Source organism: Erpetoichthys calabaricus, chromosome 8 (genome assembly GCF_900747795.2).
Source record: "Erpetoichthys calabaricus chromosome 8, fErpCal1.3, whole genome shotgun sequence".
NCBI lineage: Eukaryota > Metazoa > Chordata > Cladistia > Polypteriformes > Polypteridae > Erpetoichthys > Erpetoichthys calabaricus.
In genome coordinates, this window is record NC_041401.2 from 121,122,168 (window position 1) to 121,148,092 (window position 25,925).

Genomic DNA, 25,925 nt, shown 5'->3' on the forward strand with positions numbered 1-25,925 from the left:
GTAAACTTGACTTTGTGAGGTAGAAACAACAAATAATCGCCAATTCATTACTGGGGTCCTCTAATAATTCAAATGATCAGGAGGCCCTGACTTTCAATCAATAGTCACTGCTGAGAAACAACCTAAAAAATACCAGAAGGAGAAATAGTGCATATTCAAGCCAAGGATGGCATCAAGGTCAGCATATAGCAGATTTACTCCAGATATTTTGAATCAAAGAGTATTTACCTGGTTCACAATATTGAAAAAGAAATTCCATTCCATTTGATATTCTTTTTCTAGACAATTCAGCACCACACAATTCATGGGTCAGGGGACGAGTAATACAAACTATGACTGACAACAAAGGACATGTCTGCCAGGCAGAAACTAGTACAAATGTTTAGTAAAACTTACTGCATCCCTAACAGTGTTTGTTCCCTGAAGCAGACATCTAAAAACGTAAAGCGTATCTGAGACTTCAGTAAAGCCTGATATACTTGTTGCTTATTAAATGGGCTGGGATCTATTAGGGTTCTTCAAATGGTATTGCTGTTTATAAAATATTTACAGCTCAGGGAACTGTTTTTGTTCTTCACAGCATTTTAAAAATTGCACATTAAGCTCTAATTACAGTTTGTTTTGTTTTACACAAGAATAATTATGGGGTTGAAAGTAAGCACACTGTGCCTGTGTGTAATTACTCTGTTATTAATTTTGTATTGATTATATCTTGGCTGAGCATCTGCATGAACCTGGTGTCCTGGCTGGCTGTGTGTGGGCTTTCCTGAGTACACCCCTCCACCCCAAAGACGGATATGTGATGGCAAATGGTGACCTAAAACTACTCGCGTGTGGGTGTGTTTTCCACAATAGTCCCCCCTACGTGAAGTAGTTTTCTGTCAAGTTATGATCAATGTGAGCTCCACTAAAGCTCCCTGCACACAACATATGACAGAGGTGGATAGAACTTGTCAATATTTTTTTGTAAAATAAACATTTCTTTTTCTTTGCAGTTTGTGATATTTTAGTGAAGGAATTTAGGTCAGACATGATAATAAAGTCTCTACGCAAGGAATAAAATGTAAATGTATGAAATACTAAAGCTTACAAAATTAATAAAAACTAAATATTTGTGGAAATAGAATACAAGAAGCCTATCAGCACCTTGTAACTGGAAAAATGAAATGATAGCAACAATGTGCATTTCTAAGACATTGTATTTGAATGTAAAGTGCCAGGTTAGAAAGCCCTGCACAATAAGAGCTTAATGGGCAGCCTGTGTCATGTGCCACACTCTTGGCACATAGTAAAACATCTGCCTCCGTCCTTAGATAAAGTCTCTTTTGGGTTCTTCTCCTTCAAGCTGCCAGTGTATTCTAAATCTGGTACTCCGGTGAAGTGCACATTAAAATCAGAAAGCCAGTACAGTTCATATCTGACATCACAATGTGGTCTGTTGTCTGCATAATCCAAGAATGAAGGCCAGAGAGAAAAATAAGAAAAGCTCCTAAGGCTCTCTTTCAATTCCAGACCACTGAAGACCAGTTTATGTGCTTAACAACCGAGTCCAGGTTCATTTCAAGTGGATGAACGGTGCCTTGGTGACTTAATTAAAGCATCATCCTCGTATTTCAAAGAACTGCCAGACTCCAAAATACAAATGTAGCACTGCTGGAGTCCATACACCCCACCTATCACAGCCTGGCCAGTGTAACAGTGGTCCAGCAGAGGTAATACTAATAGGGAGATATCGTTGTGATCCATACTAGATTCCAACTGATTTATTTCCCTGTAGCCGGGACAGGATATTGAAGCTCCTTGTTTCCCACCTCTTCCACACAACTTTTGGGACAAATGACATCTTCCACTGAGAGAGTTTCATTGCTAGGGTACTGCATGGATTCTTGTTGGGGAACACTGATAAAGGGCTCTTTTTTACACAATCTGTTCTCTTCGGCTTTCTCCACATTGCCCCTTTGCCATTCCTCGTGTTTGCCTTTCTTCCCCGACTCAGATACAGAACCAAGAATCACTGTGCTGGGATGCAGAATGAAGATGGAACCTGGGAGACAACAATAATGAGAGAACACGGAAAATCAAAGCTTCACAAGCACTGTGTATAAAGTAGGAGGGTCACTGCTTTTCATTACAGGGGTCTAGAAGGAAGAATCTCCTCCACTGTACGGTGAACAAAGTATGCTAGGAATATGCCATGTTCAGAATGTGAAACACAATGACTGAGAGAATTACAACGATCAATCCATGTTGTATAGTAACTGCAGTAAGAGGAATCAGCCTGTTGTGTGTGATGAATGCCATAAGGGAATAACTACCAGGAACTGTGGGAGACCTTCTGGTTTTATAGGGGGGAGGGCAGTTCCTGGCAGTGATTGGCAGGTGGCCCCTCTTCTTGGCGAACCACCAAGAGAACACATGGAACATATCAAGGACTGCTTAAAAACAGACAAAAACAAAAATAAAGAATGATGCACATAAACAACTAACAAAAGAGACATCCATCCATCCATTTTCCAACCCGCTGAATCCGAACACAGGGTCACGGGGGTCTGCTGGAGCCAATCCCAGCCAACACAGGGCACAAGGCAGGAACCAATCCCGGGCAGGGTGCCAACCCACCGCAGAACAAAAGAGACATAAAACATGAATTTGAACACCATCCAGGGGAGGAACCCTGCCTGAGACATGACACAGAGATGGTGAAATAGGACACAGGATCAGACTGTGGTGTGTAGTGACTGTCTTAAGAAAATGGCTGACAGGATCAGTAGGTAGCTTGCAGGTATTACAAGGTTGTTTGGCAATGTGGAATGGTGACATTAATGGAATAATGCAAAAGATCACAGGAACGGTAATAAGAAATATTTACTGAATTAGTCTACGGTGTATAGCCAAAAAAATAGGGAGTGGTCTCCCCTAGACTTTCTCATATACTCAGATATGGGGATGGATATTTGAGGAGTAAACCGCAAGACAATGAATATATTTTTATATTATGTACATTAAAGAACCATCAAAAACAAATCAAACCAAATTAATAATATATTGAACATATTGCATGAATAAAAGGTAAAGTACCACTTCCGGTTAACGGAAATAGCCCAAAGATTGATAGAAATCAACGTTTTGTACCTAATACTTTTATGCAAAATTTGGTTGACCTAAGTGAAAGGGTACTCAGGTTAATGTGTTTACATACACACACATACACAGACACAAAGACATAATTCCAAAAATGGTATTTTTGGAATCGGGAAAGTCTAAAACATCGAGATTCATTAAAATCTTGAAAACAAATATTTGGACGATTCCAATAATTTCCCTATATTTCGTATACAAGAAAGTAATAAAAAGGTCAAATATTTGACAAAATCAGTCTCTGGTACACAGCAACCATAATATTGCCCACCCGAAAGGATCAAGCTGTCCTGCAGGCTTCTCTTAACCGCAGGTAAGAGAGACTTGTGGTTGAGGTAGGGAATTGGTTTTATTCACTCTATAGTGAACAATGATTGCAACAAGGGATCTGTAATATTTAACCACTGGAGCATGGTAACAATTGCAAGAGGTGCAGTGAAAGGATTAGTCTCTATATTTGTAGTGAGTGTAAAAAGAGGGGAAGACACAGGATCAGTATGTGGAGCAAAATAGTAACTTTCCAAAGTTTACAAAAGGAGTTTTTCAAGGGTAAAACTGACAGGATGAACTAGTAGTGCACAGTAATAAACTATAACAGGTAAGTGAAGAATTAATGGGATCAGTGAGGTTAATAGATGTGAAGTGATAGCAGTAAAGAACTGATATGGTCAGGGCTCACCGAAAACATTTGAAGTGAACTGCTAGGATCTGTTTCTGAATATACAGTAAGTAACAGGATCAGTTTTAATTGCTTATTGATAGGTGGTGCAGTGGTAGTGCTGCTGCTTTGCAGTAAGGAGACTGTGGCAGATTGTGGGTTTGCTTCCCGGTTCCTCCCTGTGTGGATAGTACTTTGAGTACTGAGAAAAGTGCTATATAAATGTAATGAATTATTATTTATTATTATAGTAGTCAAGGAGTAGCAACACAATCAGCATCTGGTATGCAGTTACCACAAACAGACAGAGAGAAATGATAGGAATAGTATCACACCAAGTGTCCAACTGATATGAGTGTTCTCTAATGTCCAGTGAGAAACAGAACAGAACACTAGAAGATCAGAAGCCATGACAGGATCAGCATTCTGTACAAAGAGACCAAAGGGAAGAGTGCATGGACAAGGAATTGGTGGAACATTTCCAATTCTACTTACCAATGTTGTTGTTGACATTATCTCCCCCCTTAGGTTCTACAACAAATTGTTGCACCCTATTTTCAGGAGATAGGACCTCAGGTCTGTCATGTTCACAGCTCACACTGGCAGCATCAGTGTACAGGGATCTCTCTGTTTTAGGGTTTGAGTTGTTCTTCTTCAGTAGTGGCATGTGGTAGTGATTTTTATGATGACCACTCTCAAGCACCCCTCCATTCTGCGGGAAAGAATAAGGCTACTTCTGAGTGCATGCAAAAACAACCAGGCAGAGGCAAATAGTTTCTGCAGCATTTAGAGGTCACTCAAGGTTTACAATCTGTGCTTCTCTGAATGTATCGCAATACTGTCATGAGCTACACACATTTACGGGGGGTATCTCTCAGGCCTGCTCTGAGCTATGCTGGGGTCTGCAGAGGAGTGTCTTCACAATTTTTTAATCTACTGGTTGGAATGTTTTGGGGGTCCCTGTGCATCCCTCAATAGCAGATCTATCTAGAAGTGTAGAAGGGTCTGAATGTGACCTGCACTCTTTTTGGTGCTTCTCAGGCCTATTGTGATGTAGACTACATTGTCTTCTGGCAAAACTCATAATGCAAGTGGAAAACACTTACCTTGGGAAAGGACTTGACACCTGTGTGGAGACCAAAAAAATACAGTTTTAGTGTTAGAAGTTCATTCTGCAAATGGTGCACACACAACCCCCTGTGAAACCCTCTTTCACCTGCCCTCTTTCTTTCCCCTCCTGTATTTTCACCTGCCCCTTCTTTCTTTCTTTCTTTCTTTCTTTCTTTCTTTCTTTCTTTCTTTCTTTCTTTCTTTCTTTTTCTTTCTTTCTTTCTTTCTTTCTTTCTTTCTTTCTTTCTTTCTTTCTTTCTGTTTATACTGTATCTCTCAGGCATTTTATTGCTGTCTATACCTATCAATTTGATCATGAAATGTCCTGCTTTTGTCTTTTTTGTTTTTTTTTTTATACTCACCACATAGCCCCTTCAGGAACTTCTTAAGTCTCTGCCTCACATGTGGCAACATAAGTAGAAGCAGGAAAATGAGCAGCATCACAGCGAGAAAGCTGATTATGTGGACTTCTCCCAGAGGTGGATCTGCAAAACAGAGCAGAGCAGAGTCAATCAGTACAAAATGGGTAAAAGGAGATGGAGGACACCTCACCCTCATGGAAGTCAGTAATAGCCAGAATGAATGCTTGACCATAATGTCTTCTGGGAGCAGATTACAATGAAATTGAATGTTTAATGATTGTGCCTTCCCAGAGCAGAGATCTTCCGTTTCTATTTAACTTCACTGACCACATAGACATGTACGTGTTATTGCATACCTTGAGCAGTGGTGGTTTCAGTGACCACTGGCACATTATTGCCAGATGTAGTACTGCTGAGGAACAACTGGAGGGTAGGGGGAGTGCTTGAGGCTGGAAACTCGGTTTGGTTGAACAGCTCGGTGACAAGAGTATGGGGATGGTCCTTAGCATGTGTAGCTTGCTTAACTGGTGAATCAGTTTGGTAGGTGCTGCTGATGAGAAAGAAGAAGGCAACCTGGTAAATATGCAACTGCCATCGTAGATTATTCTATACAAAGTCTGCTTGTGTAACTGTATGCTCATAGGGTGTCACTAGAGCTCTAAAAGAACCCTACACAAACAGCCATAGGGTACACAAATCAAATTTGTTGTTTGCATAACCCACCTTGGCTTCACTGTGGTCACTTTATAGCGTTGGCATTTTTCAGTCAGAGACACCGTATCTGAGAAAGTTCCAGCTGGACACTGCTTACATTTGGTGTCAAAGGAAGCATTTCCTGCAAGAGATAACCAAAAACATAAAAAAGTGAGAATGGAAATCTGTTTATTGTGAGGGAAAGGACACCATCACTTTACTCACTGAAATATCAGGAAAGTATAGTGAGATCTTGAAGGATATGAGTGAAATGTCCCATTTGGTGAGCTGTGGAGATGGCTGGAGAAAGAGAATCACTTGAACATAGCAAATGAATATCATTGATCTGTACATGGTGAAAAATGGATACTTCATTGTCCTGGCTTAGGCAAAGTGACATTGTAGTGAAGTTGTTAGTTTGAGTTAGCCTTTTCCCCCAAGGTCTGTGTGTGGTTTCTGCCAGTTTTGGAGGAGGTATTCCATGAACCATGCATGACTTAGCTGAGTAAGACTTGCTTGAATAGGCCTCATTTTACAATTTAGGCTCAAATGGTTCCACTCAAGACAGGCTTAGGCAATCCACGATTATGCAGGCATTCATTATATATAAGCTGACTGTCGATAACATCAATTATTCAAAAAGTACAAGGAGAAAGCAATATCAGCAATTGACTACCTGTGATTTTAATCATTAAATTGCTGGGATATATGGTGTATTATAGGACAGCTTGGAAAAGTTTTAAGTTTTATTTAATTGTCACAAAATAGAGGAACATATAACAGAGTGGCAGTGTTTTCAGCAGTTGATCTACAGTATAATAATAGGTGATGCGTCCGCTATTATGAAAGTAGGAGAGGCTGTGTGGCAGTCTATACTGAACTGATTAAATGGTGAAATATATTATAGTTCTGAATTTTTGCATTGCATTCGATTGAATACATACTACTTTGTGAATTTCATACTTCAAACGCTTAAAGAAATATTAAGTGGCAAGTGGCCCAGGCAGCATTGGGATTCTCAATGATGTAGGCTCACAAAAGACTGCAATGATATTTAGACTCTGAAAGAAAAGTCAAGCTACTTGTCAAACACGTGGGCTTGGTGAGTGTCTTATGGGGACCAATTTAAGGGTACACAGGGAAAAGAAAAGAAGGAGTGTGACAGTCGTTAACCCAATTTCTGCTACCCTCCCTAGAATAGATGAGGTCCCACCAGAAGACCACCAATGTCATGCCTGCTCTTTCAATTCGCTCAAAATAATGGGGCCTAAAGCAGGGTGTGGACAATCAGTCTTTGGACCCACATGCTCTTGAGAGCATCGCTGTTGTGAAGACTGCTTTTTTAAAAGATTCTCGTCTTATCTAATTTCTTCATCTAGTTGCTAGCTGGGACCTCAACGCTTTACGAGGATTAACTGTTATTTATATTTGCATATTTGTTTCACAGTTTCAGTTTTCATCATAATAGGCTCTAAAAGATATTGTGTGTGGCTATGCTGTGCTCTGGAGCCAGGGAATGCGTTACCCTTTTGGAAGTCAAATTTCTCCTGTGGGGATCAGTCGGATTCCTAGAATAAAATGAGGGCACTAAAGCTAAACATTTATATTTCCCATTCAGATTTCCCTATATGTGGTCCTAGAGATTGAGGTATACATTTGTTTATATCATACTTGTTTTTCAGATGAACTTGAAAGAAGGCTGTTCAAGAAATTAATAATTCTTCCACCAGACATAACTGAAAAACAGGAAACACAAACGGTGCTCAGAATATACAGCATTGTTAGAAGTCTTAGTTTTTTGGGTTTTTTTCTGTATCTTTAACCTTCTCATCACTTGAGAATCTGTCATCAACGTGCTTGTTTTAGTTACAGATAAAGGTGAAAATCACCTGAATGGTTTTGATGTTTTTTAAGCTCGTCTTGGCGGCCTCTCTCCTTTTATTTTTAGACAAGCCCTACAGCCCAATTACTCCTTGCGGTGACATCTTCAGTGTCAGAGGTGCCGTGGTGTTCTTGAACATGAGAGTAAGGTGAAGATGGTTCCCTGTAATTGTCTCACCTGGCTTCTCCACACCCCAGCCTTTCTGACAAGGACTGTGTGCAATGCACGTTCGACAGGAGAACTGAGTTGGATTTTTGCAGTACATTCCTGGCTTGCACTGGCACACCCGGTTTTGTTTCTTTGTGCAGTCATTCACTTCAACTAGGTTACCTGCAGGGAACAACAAATGATACGTTAACTTGACTAACTGCAGAGGTGTGTGTAATTCTTGTAACCACGCATGACTAATAAAAACATCCCACGATGTCTGACCCTTCCCCATGTTGCGCAGATGATGAAATACAAAATAACATCAACCAAATTAGGTATTCAAAGCAAAAAATAATAGAAAAACAGCATAGGACAAAGTTTTGGAACAATGAGGAAAAGAGAAAGAAAGGGTGCTGGAATGGTGCAAATTCAGGATTAAACCAAACCCTGCTGGGTTTTTCTGTAAGGTCAATGGCAACCAAACCGATGCAACACCGTCATTCTGGCATATAAAAAAACAACATATCTGACGTTAATCTTTCCAGTTTTATACAATTACTGTACACATATTTTTTACAGATCATTCATTACTGTGAGCATTACAAGAAAGCTCAGAATCAATAACAGCAACTGAAATCCTTAAAGATTTACCAAAACTTTGAACTGTTGTTGAACAGCAGTAGTGATGCCAGGTTGTAGGTTTCTCTGCATATTCATGTGGGTTTTCTGTGGGTTTCTTCTTAGACTAATGATAATAAATCTAAACTCTCCAGTAGGGACCTACTGGCCCATTTATATGGGACTGATGGATGCTAAAAATGTCCGCTGGATGGGCTAACTAAAAGTCAACTGTTCAGACTGAAATCTTTCATCCATTCATCCATTTACTGGCCATACTTAATCCAATTTCAGGACCATGGGGAGAAGAAGCTTAACATGGGGATATCAAGCACAAGACAGCAGCCAACCCTGAATGCGACGCCAGTTGATAGGAGAGCACACTCACCAACAATGGGTCAAGACAGAACTAACCTGCATGTGACTGGAGTGTGGGAGAAAAAAAAGGGGCACAGACTACAGGAGAAGGTACAAACTTGTGGCACCACAGATTCCCATAGGGCATGTTGGGAATTGGTGTTTTGTGGCTTAGCCCTATTGGGTTCTGGGGATGCCGCCTGGGGGGCTGCAGGGACTCAAGAGCGCTATGTCATCGAGGTCCCACTTTACCCGTGACCAGAAGTACTCACGGGGATCAGATAAAAGGAGCCAGCTGTCACTGTTCCATGAGCCAGTATTGGGAGGGAGAAGACAAAGCTTGCTGGAGGAAGAATGGAGAGAGGCAGACAGAGAGAAAGAGAGGAAGAGTGCTGTATTGCTGTGCTTCACTGTACTTGGGTACTGTACTGTGCTGTGGGAAACGGTAGAAAAGCAATTCCCACAAATGATACACTTGTATGCTATGAAAGAACTTGTGTCTGCATCTGTCTGTGTCAGGTTTGGGGAGCTGGTGCGCCCCCTGCAGGACACACTGTATAATCCTTTTAATGGGTCAAGCATCCCCTAATCCTCTTCAAGCTAAAAGACTGCAGTGTTCAGCTGAGCAACTGCACTTTGAACTTTGCCATGTACAGAAAGAATAACAATGACTATAAGACATGCAGGTTAGGTGCATTGGCACAACTGAATTGTGTCTAATCTGTTTGTGTGTTCACTCTGTGATGGAATGGCACCCTTTCCAGGTGTTGTTCCTGCCTTGTGTTTAATGATTGGTGGAACAGACCCCAACTGCCCTGAACCCCTACCCTAGATAAATGGGTAACGAAGACAGATGGATCAGGGGTGGGGGTTGATTTGTTTTCAATCTTATGTTTGTAAAAATTGATTTATTTGTATGGAATGTTGTGTGATTTCAATAAAATCAATTAAAAAAAAACAAAAACAAAAGAAAACAGATGGATCAAAGAATCATGGGCTGTAGTGGTATAGACTGCTACCAAAAGGCCATCTGAGCAGCTACCTGTTATACAGGGCTATTCAGAATGAAACAGCAGATTCCAAAAATGTATTTCAAACAAACTGTATAAGACAGAAACACATTCTGCACATCACTGGATAGAAGAAAGTTCAAAGTTTGGTCCTATGGTCCTTGAGTTTGCATGCACTCAACATGAGCACCATGTGTAGTGTGACAAACATCAAAACGGTGGACCATTTCTTGCCACACACGAGTCAACTGGTCCCTAGTTACTGAATTCACAGCTTCCTCAATTTGATGTTGCAAATCTTGAAGATTAGCGGGCATAGGTGGAACAAACACTCATTGTTTAATGTACCCCCATAGATAAAAATCGCAGAGGGTAAGGTCTGGAGACCTTGGAGGCCATAGATGACGAGCAAGATCTTGTTGTCCACCTCTTCCAATCCATCGTCCTGGAATGGTGTCATTCAGGTAATGCCGGACCTCCGAGTAGAAATGAGGCTGGGCACCACCTTGCATGAAAACAGTCATTCCAATCTTCCTGAAGTTGAATTTTTAAACTTTGAACATTCCTCTATCTAGTGATATGCGGAATGTGTTTCTGTCTTATGCAGTTTGTTTGAAATACATTTTTGAAATCTGCTCTTTCATTTTGAAAGATAAGCCACAAAATCATTAAAAGTGCAGTGACTGGACATCCCTCAATTTTTAAATCTTCAAATTCAATATATATTATGGCATTTAATGATTTTGGTGGGTCTGTTATTAATATCGTGCTCTCTTTGCTGGTTCATTTTCTGTCAAAAATGGTCTCTACTCATCCTGACAAATGAAGAGTAAAGCTTGTTTGTTCCACAGTGACCACTGTGCCACCAACCTGGGCTATAACTGAATATTATGACATAACATTTTCATACTCATGTAATCAAGTTCAAGATGGTTGTTATGGAAACAATCCACAGCAAAGTACTAATTTCAAGACTGCTTAATCCTGTACAGGATTATGGGAAGGAATGGGTCCAAGCCTAGTAGCACTGGGCTCAAGGAAGAAAACAGTCCTGGACAGGTTGCTTGCCACTGCAAAGCCCACTCTCACTCACAAGAGCCAACTTGGAATCATCATGTAATCTATCCTGCATATCTGGATACATGGGAGACCATGCAAAATTCATGTAGACAACACCCAGGACACTGGATCTGTGAGGTAGTAGTGCTACCCACTGTTACTTATAGTTCATAATGCTAAGAGGAATAACATCAAACAAACCTCATTATAAGTTAGCTATTATATTAATAAATCTACCTTGACTAGTGAGCTCTGCCCACACATCCTCCTGAAAGAGCCCCACAGCTATCAACCAACGGACATACAGTAATATTTTCCACTCCAGTTTGGTGTGGTAGACTTCTCACCGTTACAGGGGAGTGTACAGCGGTTGCAGATCGGCAAATCTTGCTTTGTGGTCCAGTAATATTCTTTTTCACATGTCTTGCACTCCTTCACAACCTTAGGGCAACGACTATCTGAGTAAAAGCCTGAGGAAACAAATCAGAGCAAAGCATTGAGCAAATGCTGGGTCTATGTAAGCCCAGAAAAGGTGACAGAAAGGGACACAGGATCAAAGCCCTCATACTGCTTTCAAGACGTCAGAAAACAAACGTGTAACAGACAACAGTGACAAGTTTTCATTGGGATTTAAGCTTGGTGTTAGACTATCACTCATTGTGACATTTTTCACCTATTCTTGTAGAGAGAGACAGAGGTTTGTCTGCACATCTGCTGTGCCTTCCTCTTCTTGGAGTCCATGTAATACATTGACCTGGAGCATTATTCCTTAAGCAGAGGGCCTTTATGATGTGTTCACGCTAGGAGGTGCTATATGCAATGCCTATAAAAAGTATTCACCCTACTTGGAAGTTTTCACATGTTATTGTTAAACAACTTTGAATCACAGAGGATTTCATTTACTTTTTTGACACTGATCAACAGAAAAAAACTGTTAAATGTCAAAGTGAAAACAGAACTCTGAAAAGTGGTCTAAATTAATAACAAATATAAAACATCAAATAATTGAATAACAAAGTGCCCCCTCCCCTTGACTATGACACACCTACATCATTCCTGGTGCAGCCCACTGGTTTTAGAAGTCACACAATTAGTTCAATGGAGGTGACATGTCAGTAGTCAAGGGGTTTCAATTGATTGTAGTATAAAGGCACCTTATCTGGAAGGTCTATCTTTTGGTCAGTCATTAAGGTGTTCTAACCTACAAAATGAAGACAAAGGAACACCCAAGCAACTCAACGAAAAGGTGATTGTAAAGCGCAAGGCAGGGGATGGAGACAAGAAAATATCCAAAGTCACTGAACATCCCTTGGAGTCCAATTACGTCAATCATTAATAAATGGAAAGGGGAAGGCACAGCTGTAAACCTGCCTAGAGCAGATGGCCCACAAAAACCGAGTGAGCATGCAAGAAGAGGACTGGTGAGTGTGTAATGATGAGCATGGGAAGTGTAAACCCAACAGTGTGTAATTACAGCCCACAGTGCCCACGAGGTCAGTCACATAACGCCCCAACATCTCAAAATGCCCATTGCATGCCCGGTTACACTGTGGGTTTGTGAGGGTTATCTCTGACTTAAAGGGCATTTTGTGTCTGATGTCGTGGTCATTACCAGACTTACCTCATAGGTATTGCAGGTTGGAACTGATCTGTATTATTTTGTCATTGATGGACAGAAAGGGGGTGCTACATGGAGTATGGTTCTATTGACTGGTGGGCTCACATAGTAACTATACCATTCTAATTTTATACAGCTGGATGCCAAGTTGTTTTTTACATGTCCACACACCAAGTGGTACTAAGGGTTTATATTGTATTTATACTTTTCCACTACATGGAAGGTTTAAGTGTGTCTATGTGTCTGCTGCTCCACTGTTAGACAGTAGGGGGCACTGCATGCTAAATGAGGGTGCTTTTTACATTGTGGGTACTCTCAGATATTCTATGGACTGCACTACACTCTGTCCTTGCCAGTTAAGTTTGTGTTTCTTCCAACTGAGTGTATACAGTATATCTTTCTAGTGCTGCAGGTAGAAGTGGCATTTAAGGTGTTGGCTTTACTATCACAATGTCTGGCACTGAGAGGATATGTTGAGGGTGCTGTGTGCTCATTCAGAGTTCATCACATGGCCACTATAGGGCTGGCTGTGGGCTCAGGTCGAGTGTACCTGGTCTGCACTCCGGGCTTCACTTTTTCCAGGTCTATAATGGTTCAGACAGGACCAGCGTCGCTTTTCAATTTGGTAAAATGTTAAATGACACCTTCTGTACTCAAAGTGTGATTTCTAAATGACTGTATCTAAAAATCCTGGCAAGGGTAACACTGTGCTCCTATTGTTACATTGCTTGGCCAGCAGGCGGAGCTGTATCATTGGGCAAGGCAGTGTTGTTTTGGCTGTAGGTGGCACTGTGTGCCCAGTGAGAAGGTGCTTGTGTTCCTGGCAGATTCTCTATGTCTCATTAGAAATGACGATCAGCCTGCTTACAGAATGGAGATACGACTGGCAGGCTGGTGCAAGTGCTACAACCTGTCTCTTAAAGTGGACAAGACAAAAGAGATGACTGTTGGCTTCACTAAGGCCCATGCTGCTACATCCCAGTGCACATCAAGGGATCCGGGGTGGAATTGGTCAAGAATGCCAAACTCCCTGGTGTGCACCTATCAATTGACTTCACCTGGACAATTAATAGAGCAGCATCTCCACTTCCTTCAGCAGCTGAGGAAAGCAACTTTACCTCTAATGATCCCACTCAACCCATATTCAATACGGGCACCATTAAGAGTCTCCTACCCCGCTGCATCACTGCCTGATTTGGTCTCTGGCCACGAGGTCCCACAACAGATAGTGCGCACATTAAGAGTAATTGATGCATCCATTAAAGACCTCTTTGTCAAGCCCTGTATCCACAAGGCCCACAGCACTGTGAAAAAACTGCTGCCATGCACCCTCTCTGCACCCACCCACAGTCTCTTTGTCCTGCTTCCATCTGGCAGAAAATACCACAGCATTTGAACCAGTTCTTCCAGGTTCTGTAACAGCTTCTACCCCTTGGGAGTCCAGATGCTGAGCTCTCTGCTACCCACCAGCCCTCCAACCTGCTCACAGAAGACTACCTATACTGTATACAGGACGTCTGTTACTATTGTTGTCTCTATTGGCTGGTTTTACTGGTTTTGCACTGGTCCTGCATTATATAGTATGTACTATTTGTTGTATGCTGCACGATGGTCTTGGGGACATTATTTTGTACCACTGTATGCTGCAATATGGTGTATGGATGGTATGACAATAAAGTGACTTGACCTGATGCTATAGTCGACCACAAGGGGAGTGAAATAAAAAAGAAAGGCTGAGAAGGCAGTCAGGGCCACAGGGCCGTCTTAATGTATGGGCACAATGGGCACTGGCCTGGGTCCCCAGAAGCTCAGGGGCTCATCGTGTTTCTGATGGCTGTGTATGTTTCTGTTTTGCTGTCAAAACAGGGGCCCCAGCACACTACTTTGGCCCCAGGGCTATGATGCTGTTAAGATGGCTCTGGGTCGCTGTTCACATCTTCACTGTTTTATGAGGGGGTGCATAAAGTGAAGTAGCTTATGGGCTGTGCAGTGTCCCAGGAATTGTATGTTTTCAATTTATTCGGCTTTCATGTCCATTTACTGTGAGGGCTCTCTGTCCGCGGCTCTACACCACATGCTAAGATGGGAAAGGGCGCCCAAGTGATCTCACTAACTGGGTGGTGCTTTTAGTTCAGTTCTGATTACTGTATGATAAGTAAACAGTGCAAGTCATGGCTGACATCACTCCACCTCACGCCTCTTCTGTCTCAAGCACAGCGGGAACGGCGGGACAAAACCGTTTGCTGAATTACAATTAAAAAAAAAAATGCCCCGCTTGGGTACCACAAGTTGACTTCCGTTCTTACTCACCTTCTGGGCAATGGAGGCACGTACTGGATCCAATCTTGTAGTACTTGATTTCTGCCCCTGGGTCAGGTGATATCTTTAAAATAAATCATAAATATGAGGCATTTGAATCAACGGAGATAGAATAAACAATGAATCCGACGTCTGGAACTATGGGGAAGATGAAGGGGGTCGCTGCAGGCCCGCCATGTCATCATACACTCACCTCCACAACAGGAAACAGAAACTGCGGTGTGACCACCGAGAAAAATGATGAAGGAGATTTCGTTAGAGGAGTCTTTGAGGGGCAATACGTTAGAAATGCGGTTAGACTGTTTTATCTCTAGGAAAGATGACAAGAGGCAGACTAGGACTCATTTTTTCAGAGGGTCCTGACGAGGGTAGCACGCAGGTCAGGAATGAGCCAATTATCAATACAGGTGCATGGGCTCAGGGGGTTTATCCGCGGCGCCGCCTCAAAACACCATCACAGCCTCTGAAAATGCCCGATCTTAAATGTGGACATTTTGTAAGCACAGTAATAAACCTGCTGGGGTAGGCGAATTTGCGTTTTTTTCCATTCGTGAGCCACGTTGGTGAGCCCAGGTGTGTATCCAGGAGCCATGAGTTGGCAACGATCGGTGACCGGTCTCCTTAATTAACAAGATATCTTGTTAATCTTGTTGAGGGTGGTGCCATTTGGCATCATTTTCGGTTGCTTTCTGCAGAAGCTTCTGAAAACAAAATCCAGGCACGTCAGCTTAATAGCAGTGCCGTGGTATGCGAAGCCTAAAATTATCAACAAGAGGATGAGCTAATTTGCTTGGTGCGCCAACGACCGATTGTGTTGCCAGTAATGTCAACCACCACGTCGCCTACAGCGTTTCAGTGCAGCTCTCTTCGGGGGAAGTACGCACCGCTTTCTGTTTAAAAGGAATGGCTTGTCTCAAAATAAATATGACAAGGGCAGAACAGTGTCCGCAACAGCCGGGGCACCCCCTGGACCCTCTCCTTGCCCGTTCAGGCAGATCTAAGCAATCACGTTAACGACAACGCCTCATCGTAAGTGCCAATGGAGTCACGCTTGTCCTCTTGCATGTTAAAGCTGGGACATACAAAACAGTGCGACATTTGCGGTAATCTGCTCACTTGAGTGTATTTCTGGTCGCGTTCTTTCACCACGTCTGCTGCTTCTGGTTGGGTCACGCAACGGTGTTCAAGGCTGAGTAGGACAAAGATCAGTTAGTTCAGTAATGAGCTATAAAAGGTGCTAAATGACACCGCTGGGCGCGAAGGGACTGGCCCTACACCCATTCCTGAAACGAAAATTTAATTTTCCAGTATGCTCTGTACAATGTCGGACACTTCCAGTAAACCGAAATGATGTCCTTCTGCAGCACTGGCTGGCCGTTAAGGGCGAGGAAGGTGAGAGCTCGTCTCGTTTGACGTTGCGGTGGCCCGTCTACCCATAATGCAGCCTGTGAATCTCAAGTGCTGCTTTCCCATGACAGGGTAACCCTGAGCTGGCGGCCGCAGATTCACACAAGCAGAACCACAGTAGAAGCTTCAGTTTTTTAAATGAGCTGAATCTGGCAGGTCTCCAGACGCTCGCACTCATCTTTGATCCTAACCTCAAGTGAGGGCAGTCCTCTGCGGAAATGCACACATCCTAGAGACGCAGCATCCCCTAGCAGCAGAGCCCATGGGTCTTTGGTCACCGCTGCCTGACTTCAAGACTGTCACCCATGTAGAGTTAGGAGCTTTGAGGCAATCCGGGACACCAAACTCGCCTGCTGCCGCCAGCGTTTGATTATCAGCTCATCTGCTTCTGCCGAGGGCACTTCGTCCTCCACCATCCACCCGTGGGCCGCCTCTCTTGCATTTGACGGAGCATCACTTAAGTCTTTTATCTGACATTCGGATCGCGTTTTCCTTAATGGTGACTCATTTTTTCTTTTAAATTTGCTTGCACCGCGCACTTTCGCTCGTTTCATCCGCGCGGATCCTTGTGCTTTGATTTGTTCATACGTCCATTTTGCACCTTATTGACAGAAAAGGAAGCCACCTTCAGATTTATTACTTAGGTAGATTTGGTTGAATCCTTAACCCAACGAAAGTCACTTTGCAAATATTTATTTCTATAAAAGGTGCACCGGCGGGTTTAATAACTCGTTCAATGTCATATAGCGAGGTTGAAGTAGGCACTGAGTTGGCAAGTAAAGTCCAAACCTGCGCCATACTTCCTGTGGACTAATACAGGCTAGCAGTCTCTCATTGAGGTACGACTAGATAATAGTGAATAATTCGTGCCACTGGGCGCCTTGTGTTGGTGCAAGAGATTCGATTCGCTCTTCGTACTACAAACACCGCAGAGGCAGTTTTAAACAACCTGGAGGCACAAGAAGCAGTGCCAGGGTATGTTCGCTGAAGTCCAATGGGCAACTGGAATAATCAGTGCATGGGTTGTGCATTTCTTTGCCATCTTTTCCATTTTCTTCTCACCGATACCCTTAGTCCTGTCCCACACCCACACAAATCTCCGCAAAAGTCAGACTCACCTGCTCGCTTGACAGGACGCCCCCCACAATGCAGACGAAGAGGGCGGTGCGAAACGTGCTCCGAGGCTCCATCCTTTTCAGAGACAAGAGGCTAGATTGTGCAAGAGGGGAGGAAGTCTGGCTCCAGATTTAACTAACACAAAACGCGTGGGTGGGCGGGTGTTCCAAAATATGTCACAGGCATGGCAGTGAACGGATGAGTGACACTGTCCACAGCGCCAAGACGGCAAGTCTTCACCAAACGAGATGGCGCTCTGGCTGTAAAATATGGGAAGCTCCAGCAGGGTCACAGTCGAGTTTACACGGTGGAGAGGGGCGCCATGCTACAATGCCGCAGATTCACGGCGCGGGGCAGAAAGGACAATCGCTGCCCTTCGCAGCAAACTGGACAGCAAAGTTGTAAATGTCGCAGATTAACACTTGCAGAGATAATGCAGCCGATCCGCGCTGCATGGGTGGGCACTGCTGTGGGTTATACAGCTAGGGCCAGTAGGAGGAAGTTGGGTTTCGATTCTAATGCTAAGCACCGGCACCGAGGGCACGCCAACATACGAGCTACTCAGTACGGTGACCGCAACTTGCGGTGCACACTGCTGTAGGAGGCGGGAGCGGTCTCGGAACTAAAGTTTACGTGACGGTCGGCTCCGAAAGGACAGCCTCGTGCTGGTGACTACAATGAGTACTCCGTCACCCTGACAGTGTCACGCAGACTCCCCCCCCCCCCTTTGTAAAAATTACAAACCTTCATTTGAACAATTGCACTGACTTACAAAGCGCATCTCTAAATATGGTGCTCAAAGGTGACATACAGAGTAGTGATTGCTAGTTTGGAAGTTGATCCTATTTTTTGCACCCTCTTTTCCATTACACAGATGCTAGAAGTTCGTGAGTATCACAGAAAAAAACTCGTGTAATATTGTACACCGGTCAAGCACTGGGCACATTTAGATATCCTAACGTGCCCGTTTTACAAAGCGAGAAGGACCCGGGGAAATATCACTCTGACACGAAGAGAATGTGCAAAGTTCACACAGAAAGTGAAAGGAAGTCAGATTTGCAGTCCCTAGCCGCCTGTTACCTTCTTCTCTAGTTGTGGGGTGACATATGAGCCCATAAACAAGCGGTGCGACTCACTAACTGTGGACTTTCGTGAACGTCAGTAGAACGTGAGAAGGGCACAGACGGGCGGCGCCAGAATCTCCTATACGTGACGTCATTTCGGACAGTAGCGCTGTAGTTGCTATTTAGAAGGATGGCAGCGTGTGAATGGTTGAAAAGTACAATAAAATTCGCCCGTGTTCATATTTCCTCAATCCTCACTGAGCCGTCCCGGAATCGATTTTTAAGAAACGTAAACGACTTCCCCCACTCCATCAGCTTCAATTCCAAAGACGCCCTTTTCGGGAAGATTAAAGGTAGGAGATACCTATTCATCTATCAGTCAGTTCCTGCTATGTAATAAGAACTCACAAAGACACCAGCAATTTAGAATAATTGGTGCTTACAGATTGTTTAGTCATTACTTCTAGGTAACCAAAGCTTTCTTTTTAAAACGAGACTTACAAAGAACCAATGACACATTTGAAAATTATTAGCCATTGTTAATCTGTTAATCGTTCACTGCAAAACCTTCAACTTAAAAAAGAAAAAGACTTAAAAATACCAACGAACCCTTTTAAATATGGGCTACCTATTCAGTGATGTTCAACGAAGGCCTTGGTTATGTTGCACAGGCTTAAGTGACAGATGCATAGTAAATAAAGCGTTGCCCCCATAACATATTGAAAAAAGCAGAAGACACCCTTCTTTAATCCTAGACCGCGTCGTCTGTTTTCTCCCCCCAAAAAAATTCCAGGTGGCGCGTCCACGTTCTACCGTCCCTCACGTCGGCAGCTGGCGGCCAAAGCCGTGCGCCTTTGGAGTAGAAGGTGAAGATGACAGGATAGGCTGCTCAAAAGGGTCGTTTCAGTCGATCTAGGGAGCTCGGAGCTGATGCTGCAACGGGATTGTTACTACATCGACGCCAGGTTGGGCTGCACGGCCACACATGCTGAGGCTGAAACCCGCCGAGAGATTCGCACCCACAGACAAGGACCGGCGCTGATGCTTGTGAAAGCTTAGGGAAATTCCGGGCGTTCGCGCTTCTTTCTAAACCAGATTACAACTGCAAGCGTCCCCATATCGCGCGTCTCGAGCGGCGCTTCCTTTCGCCCAGGTGATCTCAGCATATTTGCATTAGCGGTGGGCGAAGAGATGAACTGCGCTCTCTCGATGTTTGTGTTCAGGTGGTGATTAGGAAGTTCCGCGCTGAGGTCGACGTAACGAAAGGTGCTGCCGCTTTACATTTGTCTGTCAGCTCGCGAAAAATGACCCGGGTTAAAAAATGGCACCTAACCCCAGTAATCACTGAGAGGGTGTGAACGAGGCAGAGGCATTCCTGGACTAGGAAGCACTGGCCGTGAACTGCTCTGCAGTAAACTGATGATAGTAAAGTAAACGTAAACAAACGGTTCATGCCTCTCCTTTTTTCAAGTCTTCTCTCCATCACTTATTAGAGGTGCGTCCAAGTCGGGACCCAAAGCCCCATCACTGTTCCCTCATTGTCTACCAGCAGCAGTCTGCATGTCACACAATTAAAACATAATCATCTATTTACATATCCATTTATTTCTATAACAAAGTAAGACTTAGGCAGAATTCCAGTGAGCCAGATGCCATCCAAGTATGATCAAGTGCAACACAGGAATCAATTCAGGGCGGGTTCTATATAGCGAAGGGATGCCAGGGATGGACGAGTCAGAGGAATGCCCTACTATTGGGCAGATAGGCCAAACAGGGTCCATACCTTTATGGTATGAACCCCTACTAGTGGATGGAGGTCTTTTCCAAGTGTCATTGTGGGTAAATCTCCAAGGGGCCGAACTCCACAGTGGTTTAAATAAAACTAATGAAAGAGAAACTTTGAGGGACTCTGCTGAATATTTGGCTTGAACCCTCAGACAGAGCTTTTGTGGGGCTAAAGCCATTCCTGAGTCCTAAATAAGGCTTAGTGGCCATTTTCTGGTGGTGGCCCATTAACCTCAATAGAGTCTGCCAGCAAACACCCTCTTTGTCTGCTCCAGCCATGGGACCCAGTGACATCATTCAGGGATCTGCAGCACGGGGTGTGAAGCAGAGCATCTTGGCACAGGGCTGTTCTTCAAAATGTATAACTGTTAAGTGGGTCCCCAAGACTAAAACAGTCATTTAGCAGGAAAACATGTGTTTGCAGGAAAAGGCAGGTGTGGATGTTAAGCATAAATAAATAATTGTAGCTTCCTTGCAGTAATACATTCACATCCTATCTCATCTTCTGAAACTTCTTCTGGTGAGGGCTGTGGCTGGAGCAGGCCAGGCATGTCAACCCAGGCCTTTTTGTCCCCAACAACAGATGCCAGACGTGGTGCAATTCTCTGGGTTTCCAAAACCAGCTATGAAATAAAATCCCTCCAGTGGGCCCTGCCTCGGCTGCAGAGTCTTAACCCAGAGGGTCCTACCAGTTAAGGCTCCAGCAGGGAAATGCCTGGGGGCATCCCTATGACATGTCCAAACCACCTCAACTTGTTCCTCTCAATCCTGAGAAGCAGCGACTCTACTCTGAGGCTCTCCCGAATTGCTGAGCTCCTCTAATCCCTTTCACAGGGTGTCAGCCCAGCAGCCCTGCAAAGAAATATCATTTTTGTTGTTTGTACTCACAATCTAATTCTTTTGGTCATTATCGTTGGTGAGGACAGAGATGTACATCGTAGATCGACTGGTAAACCAAGAGCTTTGTCTTTAGAGTTATGCAGCACCCACGAAGCAGCCGCCATTTCAATCTATTTCTCAATCTTACATTCCCTTATTCCATCACTCATGAACTGCTCCACTAAGGGCAATGGTCCTCACCTCACCTGGAGAGAGCAATCCACTCTTTCAGAGAAAGAACCATGGAAGTGCCAATCTACAACCCTTCCTCAAGTGTGTGTCAAATGTCATATTCAGCCGAGGGAAAGAGGATAGCATCATCTACATAAAGCAATGAGGCTTTATGATGGAGTTTAACACCTGCTGTGAACAAATTCAACTTGATGCTATGTATTTGAATACATCTCTCCACTGTCTTCATATAAAGAACAAATTACAAACAAAAGCAGTTAAATTTCCCATCATTACTGCAGCATGTCCCACAATACTTCTGAGGATTACCAAACCCACAAAACACATTCAGACTGGCTTATCCTACTGTCAAACACCCTTAGGCAACTGTACTAGAAAGGAGGGCCGATCCACTATTCCATGGCCAAAAAGGAATCCATATTTTTCCTCCTGTATCTTGGGCTCAACCATCAGACTTAGTCTCCTCTCCAGAACCTTGGCATATACTTTACCTTGGAGACTGAAGGCTGTGATTTCTCTGTAGTTAGAACACATCCTCTGCTACCCCTTCTTAAATATGGAGACTACAACACCAGTCTGCCAGTCCAAGGGTACTTTACCCACCTTCCAAGTGACATATTAAACATTCTATTCCAACAATATCCAGTGCGTTTAACATCTCTAGTTAGATCTTATCCTCCCCAGTAGATTGCAATCATGGAGTCCTTTTATCACTATAGCAACTTCAGCAACAGTGATAGGATTCCCCCATTAGGCATATCAAACATTGTCACCTGGTAGGAGGTTATGCCCTGAAGGTAACGGAGTTCCTCAAAGTGTTCCTCCCACTGCTTGTCAATTTCCACGAAAGAGGTCAGTACCTTTTCCTCCGTACCTAACACAATTTGGGCTAGGTCATGACTTGTTCTGAGGCGTCAAACAGCATGCCAGAACTTCTCATGGCCATCCAATAGTCATTTTCTGTGGCCTTTCCAAACTCCTCCCATGTTCGAACTTTTGTTTCCACAGCTACTTTTGTAGCAGTCCTTTTAACCTGTTGGTATGTCACAACGGAGTCAGGAGATTCCACAGACAGCATTTACCTGGCCACCTTCTTTAGCCTGACAGCTTCCATTATCTCTAGTGTCCACTACCTGGTCCTAGGGATGTCGCTGTGAGATGACTGAACAGCCTTTACAGTATAATGGTAAAAATAAAAAACATTCTCGGGGAGTCTTAAATCACAATATAAGTGGCAACATTCAATCTTCTAGATATGAGAATCCCATTAAAAGAAGTATTAATTGTCCCAAATACTTCAAGGAGGTGCAAGAAAAATGTAAAAAACCAGACATAGCAGTCCTTTTACTCAAGACGCGGTTGTCGGAAAACCAAGAAAGAAACCGAGCCACGAGGCACAGAGCACATCATCACTAGGACACACCCAAGATCTGTCTTGAGGGCTACAGTCCTTCCAACATGTTAGGTGTTCCACCCTAGCGCCACAACGACAAGGATCAGGAACAGACTGAATGTCATACTCAGATCCTTCAATTGCAGCGATATTCTGGGAGTACAATAAGTACGGTGATTAACTGGTCTTTGTGTGGAGATATGGAAGATGCAATGAAACTTAAAATGGGCTTGCAGAACCAAACTGTCTGATACAGAACCAACTTGTCACTGGATCACATACGGATCAATCAACCATGATGCTAGTTTGGGAAGGAACACTCAGTCAGGGGTCTTATCTCTTGAGCCACATCTTCTGCCCTGCTCTAAAATTTAGGCAAACCATTTGACAGAGGTCCCTGCAATGGTCAGGTTCTTTCGGACAAGCTGCCACACTGAATGCAATTCAGTAAGGTAATCTGTAACTCTGGAAACAGCTAAAGTTAGAGATGTGAAATCCAAAAGCTATGGCTGAAATCCATATAAATACTTAATGGGAGACATCTTAAGTTCTAAATGACGTGGAATATTTCTAGTAAATGCAGGCAATGTAAAAAGTTCACTCCAGTTTGTCTGACTAGAATCCACAGTACAACAAAGGCAATTTTCCAGATCATGGTTTAACCCTCTCTATCTGACCATTTGCTGCTTTATGATACCCACTGGTTAAATTAACCATGTACCCAATACGGTCGCAAGGTCACCTCCAGAAGTGAAATACAAACTGAGGACCATAATTAGAAATAATGGTAGTTGGTGAGCCATGTGGACAGGCTGTGTGTTTAATGAAGAGAGTATCCAGTTCTTTAGCAGAAGGTCATATTTAAAGGGAATGAAATAAGTGTACTTAGAAAATGTGTCTGCTACTACAAAAGTAATAGTAAATCCATTAGAAGGTTTATGAGAAAACCCATAGTCACTGCATCCCATGAGCAAGAAGGACCAGGTATTGGTTGTGGCAACCCATTATTCTGCGCAGACTGGAAGAGATCTTCAAGATGAGTAGGGGAGTTAATTATGGTTACCCTAAGGAACTTCGGGAGTAAGGAGAGGCTCAGGCTCAGAAGAAACCTCATCTGGATCATATATTCTTGAAAAGACATCAGCATTACTTTTTTTGCCAGGTTGTTAGGTGATGTTAAAACTGAATCAACTAAATCATAGTGCATATCAGTCTTGATGTGCATTCATTCTTTATGCTGACTTGATGTATATAGGAGTCCTTCAATTCATGTATATTTCAAAGGAGTATTTAGTTTCTTCCAGCTAGCGTCTCCATTCTTCTAATGCTACTTTTATAGCTAGAAGTTCTATATTCCTGATATCATAATTTAGTTCTACCAGGGTATGTATTTTAGAGTAATAAGCACAATAGTGTACTAATCCTGTATCAGGAAATCTCTGTGATAATATTGTATCAATATGGATATATCAATCTCAAAGATGAACTGTAGAGAAGGGTTAAGGTGTCTCATATTTGGAGCACTAATAAATAGTGGTTTTAGTCATTCAAATGCCTTCCGTGCTTCTGTTGTCAAAGCAAACATTTTGCCAGATTTTCTAATAAAGAAGGTAATGGAGGAAATCACAGAAGTAAAGCTTTTAATTAATAAAGTGATAATAATTATGCAAATCCAATGGATATCTGCACTTGCTTAAGAGACCTGTCCATAGCCAAACCCTTGCAGGTTATTTCATAACCAAGAAATAATATATGACACTTGTGGAACTTCTCTAATTTCTCTCAGTTAACATAAACATTATTGTCCCATAATCATTATAGACCTTCCTTTACATTGTGGTAATAATCAAGCTTTGACACAATAAAGAGGTCTGGGGCAGCCTCCCGTATAATTGAGAATTGGCTGCTGATGCAAGAAACAAGTTTGATGCAATGGTCTTTACAGACAAGAGTCCACGACAGAACTGAATAGGTTAGGAAACATGGAGGATATATAGTTGCGAACCAGTAAGAGGATGGATCTTGGGACCAGAACTGGAAATTAAGTCATCAGGCTGCGACTTTTTGGGATGTGGAAATTATGTCATTAAGAGGTGGGCTCTTCTGCTGCTCTGGAAGTGACGTCATGGGAGCTGTGTGAAATTTCCCATATTTGGTCTGTGGGGAGATAAAAGAAAGGATTAGTGCACTCTGCCACCCCCTGGTCTGACCGGGAATTACCTTCTCTTGAGCCCTTTAGCTGTCTCCCATGCACATGTACTGTATGTGACAATATGTTGAATATGGGAAGCTACATCTTTAGAAAACATTAGGGTATCATCAATATAAACCAATACAAAAACTCCTAATACATCATGAAATGCATCATTTACATGATTGAAATACCTTGGGTGCATTTGCCAATCCAAATGGCATTACTGTAATTGATATTCATAGTGCATATTAGTGGTATTAAACGCAGTCATTCATCTCCATTTCCCCGACCCCCCAATAAAACTGTTAGCCGGAGTTAATAAACCATTCTGTTACATTTTCTTTAATGCAGTTCTCCATTGCAGCAGTTTCTGGCTTGAACATGGCGTTTCCTTTCCTCTTAGGTAATGGGGTATCTGGCAATATGTCAATTGCACAATCATATTTCCTATAAGGGGTAATTATAATGATACACTTTTATGGAATACATCTTGAAATTTATCATGTTCCAATGCCTGAACATTCAGCTTGGGGCAGAGAAAACAAGGCTGAATATTAATATGCAAATAAGTATAATAACAATATGCACTCTGTTGCTTAATGTCTTTGTGTTGCCATTCAATGACAGGGTTGTATATCTGTAACCACAGAATGCCTAGCAGTACTGAGAAACTTGTGTGTGAAGTACAAAAGAGGTTATGGTTTCTTCATGGAACAACCCCATTCAATCAAATGCTTGTAGACAGTCCCCATCTAGTGACAGAACCCTTGGTTTGAGTTGTAAAGCTAATGAGGTTAAAGCAATGATTACAAATAACCCTCACTAATAAAATTCTCTGCTGTTCCAGTATCTATCTTTGCCAAAATAAATCTGTTATTAATCATTGCGGGCACAAGGAGTACATTTTTACATCAGGACTGA

At 42.9% G+C, this 25,925-nt stretch overlaps 1 protein-coding gene across 3 annotated transcripts; it reads right to left on the reverse strand.

Annotated features, from left to right (window-relative positions):
• Positions 1 to 1,004: 1,004 nt before the first annotated feature.
• Positions 1,005 to 17,585, reverse strand: si:dkeyp-61b2.1 (tumor necrosis factor receptor superfamily member 1B). 3 transcript variants are annotated; one of them, XM_051930430.1, is made up of 10 exons: positions 17,500 to 17,585; positions 14,966 to 15,038; positions 11,385 to 11,507; positions 8,021 to 8,173; positions 5,992 to 6,103; positions 5,625 to 5,815; positions 5,269 to 5,391; positions 4,903 to 4,922; positions 4,292 to 4,508; positions 1,005 to 2,044 (listed from the first exon to the last, which is right to left on the reverse strand). In XM_051930430.1, exons 1-10 carry the CDS (start codon positions 17,569 to 17,571, stop codon positions 1,764 to 1,766), a joined length of 1,365 nt encoding a protein of 454 aa, XP_051786390.1. In that variant the 5' UTR covers positions 17,572 to 17,585; the 3' UTR covers positions 1,005 to 1,763. The 3 variants fall into 3 exon arrangements, with proteins under 3 accessions (XP_051786390.1, XP_028663193.2, XP_051786391.1); XM_028807360.2 differs by having other exon boundaries at positions 5,625 to 5,818; XM_051930431.1 differs by lacking the exon at positions 4,292 to 4,508 and having other exon boundaries at positions 1,887 to 2,044; positions 5,625 to 5,818.
• Positions 17,586 to 25,925: the final 8,340 nt, after the last annotated feature.